A 10000-nucleotide genomic window follows, 5' to 3' on the forward strand; every position below is an offset into this window, starting at 1 on the left:
ATGTGACTGTGGTCTCAAAGGGCCTCGTTAGGCAGTGATTAGGGGGAGTTCTACAATAGGGAGCAGGCTTTACCAGGCCCGGAGCAGGGCAGATTGGTGGAGCCTTGTGAGTTTGTGATTATAAGAATATAACTTTTGCTTTGAATCTTTTCGCCGTCTAGACAGGCGCTAATCATTTGGCAGTGTGCGCTCAAATTTTGGTTTTCGATTGGTTCTCTTGTTTGAATTTGCACCGCCTCTCGTCTGCCAATCAAAAAGTCATCAAATGTAATAAGTTACGTTGCTTTGATGTAGCAATTAAAATAGTTACATTACTTATTACATTTAAACAGGGTAACTAGTAATCGGTAACCCAGTTTATGACTATACTTCTAGTGAGTTTATGACTATATACAGTGCTGCCTTCTTGCCCAGATGGCAGCCCCTGTGGTCAGACCAGCACCTGATCCACTCCTGAGTGTGCGGCTCAGTAACGCCCCTTGGTGTATTGTCTGGCAGAGCAGCACTTTTCCCTTTTGAAATTCAAATTCAAAGATTAAATTAAAAAAATGATGAATAAATAATGAAATGTTACAAATTACTGACACCATAATTGTGGGAGGATGGGGGATGTGTGTTTATAGCCTTGACTCTTGAGAGTGGAACAGTTGTTCTGGACTCCACACAGAAATCATCCACATGGAAAAAAACTAAACAAATAGAAATATCTAATGCCAGGATCTGCCAGGCTGCTCTGGCAACCTTAAGGATGTCGTCTCACCAAGTGAGAGTCATTTTAAAAGGTCGCCATACCAAACCATGTAACATTTCTGTTGAAATACATCATGTTTACCATAACCATTACTAAGGTATGGAAATGCACTGGAGAATCCCTGCAATGCTGTCTTTCACATGCTTATAAAATCAGATATGTATGTCAACATAGCAGAATTACCCTGATCAAGGTCAGTATAAAGGGCTTCAATGTGTAGCATCTCAGTTTTGCATAGCTGATGGTCACAGCAGGCTCAGGTTGCATTTTCAGTGAGCCTGCATCAGTGTTTTTGTTGAACACTGCAGCCAGTTGGCCGGTTGTCCACACTTCAACCAGAGACTCTGGCAAGCCTGTCTGTTAAATACCCTCATCTGAGTCAATGTCACCCCTCCACTTTACTGAAGAGCTTATCCAAACAGATGCAAGAGGAAAACATAAAATACATCCAGCAGATGCCTTTTCAACATATTTATCTTGTTATGTCTACAGGATGATAATACATTTGGATTTAGAGGAAATACATATAAGGGCATTTATGAGGGCATAAGGACATGACAGGTTGGTGACACCCTCTTCAGTGATTTACACGGATGGGTTGTATGAGGCTTGTATTAGTTTAGTTCCCACTACACTGTAATTTTAACAAGCAAAAATGATTTAAAGCCAAATGAACAAAATCAGCGTGTCACAAGGACATAGAGAACCACTAGGACAGTTCAGGCAAAGGATTACGATAGACTTAAAGCTCCCCCATGTGGCCGGTTAATAAAAGAAAAGACTAAATGTTGGTAATGGGGCTTCTGCATCATTTAGCGTAATGTGTGGAACTTCACAAGATCTGCTAACACAGACTTGTTAATGTGTTAAATCATTTCATGAGCATAGCAGTCCCCCTGCGGAAGAGGCAGCATGTATGTTAATGCACGTGCTACATTTCATTATTCAGAGAGAGACGAGGCCACAAGACTGGACTCAACACAGCTTCCTCGGCAGGATAATGGTGTTCCTGAGACACAGAGGGAATCAATACAGGATCTGTTCTTACAACAGGACATTTCCTTTATCTGCAAAGAGAGACAAGATGGCTATACCATCAGATGCTAAGAGTCTACCATCTGAGTAACACAAGCAGATATTCAAAATTATGCTCTGACGGAAATGTTTTTTTTTTTTTTTTTGTGTATTTTCCTGACATATACGCCAAAAGCCATTAAGAATCAATTTTGGTTTTATTTAATAGCACGGAGCTAATACATACAAAGGGGGAAACCATGAAAAGATTAAAATATGAATATGTAAAAAGCTTATATGACCCTTTCAATGAAATGTAGAAAAACGCTTGAGATATGTGCAAAAGTCATGTGGGTAATACAAGATGAAGTACGTAACAGCTTATCAGGCAAACACAGAAACACAACAAACAGACATAAAACTGCCTTTTCTTTTTTCCGCATGCCAAATCAATAAGACATCAGATTAAATTTTTTAACTTCTTGTTTTTCTTCAAAGTGCATCAAACGGCTATAAAAAGAGTGGGAAAGAAAAACCCCGTACAAATCAGAGGCCTTGCAGTCGGCATAGGCGCCAATCGTGGCGAAATGATTGCTCAGATCCATTTTGTTTGATTTTTTCTTATCAGGGAGTTTATGCTAGCGCAGAGTTTCATGAGAAAGATATGAGTAGTAGCACACTGTAAATGCAACGCGCTCAGAAAAGGGGCTTAACACATATCCATCCGTCATGAGTATGTTACATCACAACCACAGCATCTCATTGGCTCAGAGATTCAGCTTCGACCGCACACAATCACAATGAAGTCTTTATGATGTCACAGTCTGCCATGGGTCTCAAGGGGGAGGGGCTGGGGGGTCTCAAGGGGGGGGGGGGGCTCAAACTCACAACCTCCCAGGTGAACATCAAGCCAAGCACACCTACTTGTTTGGTTTTATTCTTTTTTTTCCTTTTTTTTTTTTGCATACATTTCATGCACAGAAAATGGGATTATCGGAAATGCGAGCGAGTGGACTGGTTGGTAAGTGTGTGTGAATGAGTCATAATACTCCAGAGCACCCTGACCCTGACCCGTCAGGTGCGGGCTCTCTTCTCCTTCCGTGCTGAAGAGTCTTGCTCTGCTTTCCGTTTGTGGGTCTGCCAGTGGAAAAAAAGCAAAGAGTTACAATTGGAATAACGTTTCCCAAATGTTTTACAGTCCCTTACCCCTTCAGATATTCAATCTCCAGCTACGTACCCCCAGCAGTTGGCAGTGTAATTAATTCACTGAACACTACAATGTATACATGAGTGTATTTTTGGCATTGCGACTGGGCTATTCAGACTATTTAAGATGTCATTATCGCTCAGTTTGAAAATGTAATGGGCTGTTTCACTTTAAAAAAGCAAATACATTTTTTTTCCCCACGTACCCCCTACGTCCCTTTGCGTACCCCTGGGGGTACGTGTACCCCAGTTTGGGAAACACTGGAATAAGGCGATCATTTATACAGCTCTTTTAGACTCATACACCATATAAAGGCATTGTGCAATGCATTACACAAAGAACCTTCTGTGTACTAAAACTGGCTAAGTGAATTAAAAAGTGCTTCATATAATATTAAGTGTACTGTGCTACTGTGCTCAAACTGTCATAAAAAAAAAATTCAAATTATTATTAGTAAAATTGTTCGATCCTTAGTTAATGTCTCAAAAGTAAATATTTATGCCAATGAACATGTTACTGCCATCAGAATGAAAATGCCTTATGTCACTGTTTAGGAACAAGGCAGTCAAAATCCAAATTTTTATTTTACTGTCTATCTCTTTTAATAACAATGACTGATTATTATAACTTGTCTATAACTAACTGAATTCTATGTCATACAAGTCTTATGTAGCCAGCCTACTGATAAACAATGACAAACCTTCTTGCATCCCACAAACATCGTTTGTGAACCAAGCAATCTTACAGTATTCAATCACGAGACTGATGATCATAGACTTTTCACCTCCTTTCAAAAAAGAACCTCTGTATTGCAATGAAGAAAGGAATATACGAAACTTACAGTAATCAACATTGTTTTGTGTAGCAAAAGTTTTCATAGACCCAAAGTACTACATACAGAATTTTGGCATGCTGGCCTTTGCAAAACCTCTCCCACCCCTAAGGGCTGAGCTCACTGTAGATGACTCCCAGGAGGGTCAAAATGTGTGTGCTGTCACTGTAAGTCCAATGGTGAAAATATGACTGAACACCTTGTTCCCTGATATTGTGGCACATACTGTCACTGTATATTGCATACATGCTGGCCTGACATATCTACTCTGGCTCACTGACCCGTGACATTTCAGACATACTTCCTGCTTTTGAACATAGTGAGTTATCACCAGAAGTAACCCATCAAGGTTCTAAAGACAAGTAATTATGTAATTGCGCTGCATTCACATATTGTTCTTCTTACTGTTTATGTTTATTATTATTATTATTATTATTACTATTCTGCACATTTTTGGCACCGCTTCTCCTCCAATAGCTTTCCCAACATTGACGTCAGGTATTTACGCATGTGTAAACAGATTTCCCAACATTGACGTCAGGTATTTACGCATGTGTAAACAGATTTCCCAACATTGACGTCAGGTATTTACGCATGTGTAAACAGATTTCCCAACATTGACGTCAGGTATTTACGCATGTGTAAACAGATTTCCCAACATTGACGTCAGGTATTTACGCATGTGTAAACAGATTTCCCACCATTGACGTCAGGTATTTACGCATGTGTAAACAGATTTCCCAACATTGACGTCGGGTATTTACGCATGTGTAAACAGATTTCCCAAGGACAATGAGATGACCAACTTGATGAACTAGTACTATCTGAGGAGGATGAGTAGGATTAAATATTTCTGTCACACAAGGATATTTGCGTAGCTGACGTTTTTAGCCTAATATTGCTAGTGGTGTTATGACGAATAGTAATACGCCACATGAACAATTAAGTTGTGTATATTCCTTCTTCTTTTAAAAAAAAAACACATTGTTACTTCTCTTTTCTCCTTAAAGCCACATCTGGATATTTATCAATTCAATCTAGCTAAGTCAGAGCTGCCGATTAGGACCAATGTTTATCTAACATTAGCAACACATTATTAGCTGTTTGATAATGTATTCAAGCCTAAGGCAGATAGATAAGAGATGGGACTAGTTTGCATTCATAGATCTGCGAAAGTTAAATGAGGCAAAGGTGTAGAGCTACATCCAAGCCATTTTAAAGCCATGAGGGGAAAAATATATGTCATTTTGAAGAACAGAGATGAGTTTTTAGGGGCTTAATCAATGCCAGGAGAGGAACTTTAATATTTTAATAGTAGAGTGTAACTGTCTGCCTATGTCTGCCAGAATGTCAGTGGGTCATTGCTGGTTGAGAATCGCTGCCCTGTGCCTTGTTAGACGATATGTATTGCTCATCCAACAGGTGGTAGGAGAGTTAAACCTTTCTTTCGTAGAACAAAGTGTTTTCATCCATGTAGTTGCCTAGGTTACGTTATGCAACTGTCAACTGTTCCAGCAGCACAATCACATTCACAAACACATTGTTTATAAAATTAGCAAATGTAAAATAAAAAACACTGTCACTGAAACTGATGAAATCTATGCTTGACAAGCAATAATATATGGTTTAACTTTTGTATGTCATGACTTACACAAAGTATAAATATGTAGATGCTTTGGGTGATATGATCATTCAATAGAGAAGCTGCATCATACATTCTGATCAACTCTTCAGAATGGTGCAAAAATTCCACTGATTTGAATGGGCCACCCCAACGCTCAGAGGTCTGATATTTCTTTATAATGGTTTTGCGCTTCTAAGTCACATCTTACGCTTCTAAGACAACACCTGAAACTTTAAAGTTCTATTTGTGCAAAGAACTATTTTTTCTCAGCGGAAGTCACGAAAGGGCATCAAAATCTGTCAGGATCCTGCTCTGTTTCCCTTTTGTGTTACCTGATTCCTGACATGTGTGCTTTTTCCTGTTTGTTTATGTTGTCATGTGCTTGTTGTGTTTGTCTTGTCCGGCCATGTGTTGTCTGTCTTTGTCCTGAGACTCCGCCCCCACCTGCCCTCTGCCACTTCCTGGTTTTTACCCTCACCTGTTCCCAATCTTCACCCTGTTTGTTTCCCTGATTGGTACCTCCTGTGTCTTGTTAATTCCCCTTGTCTAGTTCCCCCTCTGTTATTTAAGTTCAGTCTGTCCTTTGTTCCATGTTGGTTCGTCATACTAGCATGGTGAGAGTTCTGTTTCAATTAGCCTTGTGCGTTCATGTATTCCTGCTCCGCCTTGCTTCCTTGCTTCCTTGCTTCCTTGCTTCCTTGCTTCCTTGCTTCCTTGCTTCCTTGCTTCCTTGCTTCCTTGCTTCCTGTATTGTTGCCTTGCCAGTGCTTGGGTCCCTAAGTTGGGATCTTCTGTGTCTTCTGTGTTATTTTGGAATTCTAGTTTTTGCCCGGATCTTTTGTGTTTTTGCCTTTTGGACTTTATTTTGTTAACCTTTTGTAAATAAACCTGAACAGTTCCTGCATCTGGTCTGCGATTGGGTCTCTGCCTTCCGAATCGTGACAATCACTTAAACATGTCCTTTATCATTTTGGCAAGTAACGGTGATGCAGGATAATATAAAGTCCGTCTGTCAGTATCGTCGGACTATACATTATCCCTTACGTATAAGTCGGTAGTTTCTACCAGGCCAATGTTGCAACTGTCTCTGTGTTGATGTGACAGGCTGCTGGGTGTGATATCTTACACTTTGTCCCTTTGGTGCTCTCTTCTTCTTCTCCGCTCTCTCCTTCTCCTCTATCTCCATGTTCTCCTTCTCTATCAGGGAGATGAGCGTGTTACAGCGCCTCTGGAGCTCCTGCAAAGCACAGAGGGGAGCACCGGCATGTTCAACACCTCACACAACCTGCCATTTCTGCAGCACATGGGCCTTTTCTCAAAGGCCTTTTAATGCCAGCCCTGGTGCCACTGTGTGCCTACTCTGCTGTCTTTTACATGCAGTTTTATATGCACAAAGGTGGGGTTGTGCAAATTACAGCTGAACACCAGAATGCTGTTACTGCAACCTATTAAAACTATTGCCCCCCGCTGAATGTATGGTAATGGTATGCTGATGGTTCAAACCGAAATACGCCTCATGAGCCCCCATTACACACGCACACGCACACACACACACACACGTGCGCGCACACACGCACACACACACACACACACACACACACACACACACACACACACACACAGGAAAAACTTCCATTGGTGGCCGGCTCACCATAGCAGTCCTGGACTTGATGAACCAGTCGAATCGGAACTGCGGCGCGTTGCGCACACACTGCCTGAGCTCCTCGTACACGTACTCCTTGTCAAAGCCCATCTTGTGGAGCATGCAGATGAGGAAGCGGTCCTCCTCCTCCGTGTAGTTCTTGCCCTTGTTGGTGCCGTACTGGATGCGCAGCTGGTGGAACGGAGCCTTGTACCGCGCTATCTGTGGCCAGAGACGCAGAACCACATGCCAATACAACACAGAAACACACAACACGCAGAGCAGAGCCGTGAAAACACAGGGTAAGTCATCTGAAAATGCAGTTCCATCTACTTATAATAATGCCAAGTCCACATCGTTAAGGCTCAGACACAAAGTACAGTTCGCAATACGAACAAAACCAATGGAAGTCCTTGGAGACGAAAACTTGTGGTGCTTAATTACTATAATCACTGACCACAAACCACCATTTTCAACATTAACCGCACATGGGCAACAAAGTATTTAACGGCGTCAGGTGAAATCTCCTGTGTATTGACCAGTGGCTGACCTTAGTGTCCAGGGCTCTCTTGATGCTGATCCGTCTCTGGATGCGAGCCTCTCCCCTCTCGATCTGGGCCATGAGCTTCTCAATGTCCTGCAGCTCGTTACAGCGCTCCCAAAAGACTGCTGCTCCGTGAAACATAGTGGACACATGCAGTCACTCTTCTATATTGGGTCAGATAGAGTTGTCGTGTAACATCGCAAAGTATTGACACTCGTCTTACCAGAGTATTCTATGACCTCTTCGGGAGTCTTGCCCTCAACTTCTCGAGCGATGTTGTCTATGTCATCACGCCCGTACTTCTCATTGGCTTTGATGAACTGATTGAAGTCACGCTTGTTCCAACTAGTGAATCCCTTGAAATAACAACATAGTGTACATGCTGGACACAGACAGGTATGCTGTATGTGCGTCTGTGTGTGTGTGTGTGTGTGTGTGTGTGTGTGTGTCTGTGTGTGTGCGTGCGTGCGTGCGTGCGTGCGTGCGTGCGTGCGTGCGTGCGTGCGTGCGTGCGTGCGTGCGTGCGTGTGTCTGTCTGTCTCTTTGTGTGTGTGTGTGTGTGTGTGTCTGTGCGTGTGTGTGTGTGTGTGTGTGTGTGTGTGTGTGTACCTGTGTGAGTAATTTCTCCTTCTCCTCTGTCTCCTCCGGTGAAAGAGGTTCGGCTTCGTCGATTTTGCACTGCTCCTCCTTTTGGACCTGGGCTGCATTGGGGATGTCTGGAGTTCTGGGCACCTGAGAGAGAGAGACAGAGACAGAGACAGACAGAGACAGACAGAGAGAGAGAGAGAGAGAGAAAGAGAAAGTCATGGCACATGTCTGTGTTACATCTGAGATAATCAATACTGACAGTATTGATTTCTGAAGGCATTCATTTTCCCTAAACCATAGCCTTCTAACGAAGCTATTAAATGAAATATCAAATATTAAAAAAAGTAAAATATACAGATATATATATATATATATCTGGGAACTTTTTAAAAGGCATACGTTATAATGAGAGAAACCCGCTTCAGTATCAGTGTCTAACCCTTTAGGTTCCACAGACATAATAACAAAGGCACACACCTTATATCCAATGGTCTTCCTGTAGAAGAGGATCTCCATCTCCAACAGCTCAAAGAGGCGTGGAGGGAAGAACTGAAAGTCCTGGATGTTGGGCTGCTTAGGGGGCCGGGGAGCCTAAAGCACACAACAGAGCCCACAGCTTTAAACAGATAAACCCTCACCAACAGACACACACACACACACACACACACAGACACACACACACGCAGACACACACACATAGACACACACACAGACACACACACCAACAGACACACACACATAAACACACACAGACACACACACACCAACAGACACACACACACGCAGACACACACACATAGACACACACACAGACACACACACCAACAGACACACACACATAGACACACACACAGACACACACACACGCAGACACACACACACAGACACACACAGACACACACACACACGCAGGAGGCCTACGGAACATCACACAGAGAGCTTTAAACACGCACCAGCAGCCTTCAGCACAAACAAACAAATGCACACTCAAGTCTCACTTCCCACACTCCGTATGGCACACTGAACACATGAGCCTGTTCTCTTCATTAGCACCTTCCCCCTGAAACACTGAGGACCAAAACAGTGTCCTTGCAAATTCGATTACTGACAGTGGGAACAGATACAGATACAGTCTTTCATACAGGCAACGGGGTGACATACAGTACATAGACCTTTACCCTGCTTTGGAGAGTCTACTGGGGGGGGGGGTTACCTTGGGTGTCCGGGGTTCACTGACTCGCAGGGCTTCTCTGAAGTAGGCGTCCACAGCATAGTTAGCCTTGCGCTCCCGCTTAGGAGGCTCGATCCACTCCATCATGCTCAGCTGAGGAACGCAAACAGGTGGGTTACACGTGCATCCACATAAACACAAACAAACGCACATGCACCGACAGACATACAGAACTACCGACACATTACGTTACGTTACGTTACACACATGCCCTCTCAAACAGAAACATACGCACAACTGGCACAAGCAACAGAGACACCCACATGCACAGACACCTAAACAAACAAAAATGAAAAATTATTTGATGTTTGAATTTTCATAATTGTTTCTATTGTTTCCATAACTGAAGCGTGTTCCAGTTATTCAGTACTTCTGATCATTTATGCAGGACATTTGAGACCAAAACATTGGGCGGCTCTGGTTGCGGCTGCACCTTTTGTTTTTCACGATAATCTTCGCCTTCAAAGTTGTACAGGCTGGTCTCCGCTCCCGTATCCATGGTGAAGTTCCTCAGAGAACTCTCGCCCAGCGTCTCCATTCGTTCATTCATCTCCGCTGTCTAAGGGG

At 42.9% G+C, this 10000-nt stretch overlaps 1 protein-coding gene across 1 annotated transcript in view; it reads right to left on the reverse strand.

The window, feature by feature from the left end:
* Positions 1-1209: 1209 nt before the first annotated feature.
* Positions 1210-10000, reverse strand: part of smarca1 (SWI/SNF related, matrix associated, actin dependent regulator of chromatin, subfamily a, member 1) — a 17031-nt gene continuing 8240 nt past the window's right edge. The window contains exons 16-24 of the mRNA XM_031571431.2: positions 9867-9992; positions 9416-9526; positions 8680-8793; positions 8224-8346; positions 7838-7970; positions 7621-7739; positions 7080-7292; positions 6555-6665; positions 1210-2902 (exon numbers count right to left, since the gene is read on the reverse strand). Coding sequence (XP_031427291.1) covers positions 2840-2902; positions 6555-6665; positions 7080-7292; positions 7621-7739; positions 7838-7970; positions 8224-8346; positions 8680-8793; positions 9416-9526; positions 9867-9992 — 1113 coding nt within the window. The 3' untranslated portion in view covers positions 1210-2839. The remainder of the gene's footprint in view (positions 2903-6554; positions 6666-7079; positions 7293-7620; positions 7740-7837; positions 7971-8223; positions 8347-8679; positions 8794-9415; positions 9527-9866; positions 9993-10000) is intronic.

Source organism: Clupea harengus, chromosome 8, assembly GCF_900700415.2.
Source record: "Clupea harengus chromosome 8, Ch_v2.0.2, whole genome shotgun sequence".
Lineage (NCBI taxonomy): Eukaryota > Metazoa > Chordata > Actinopteri > Clupeiformes > Clupeidae > Clupea > Clupea harengus.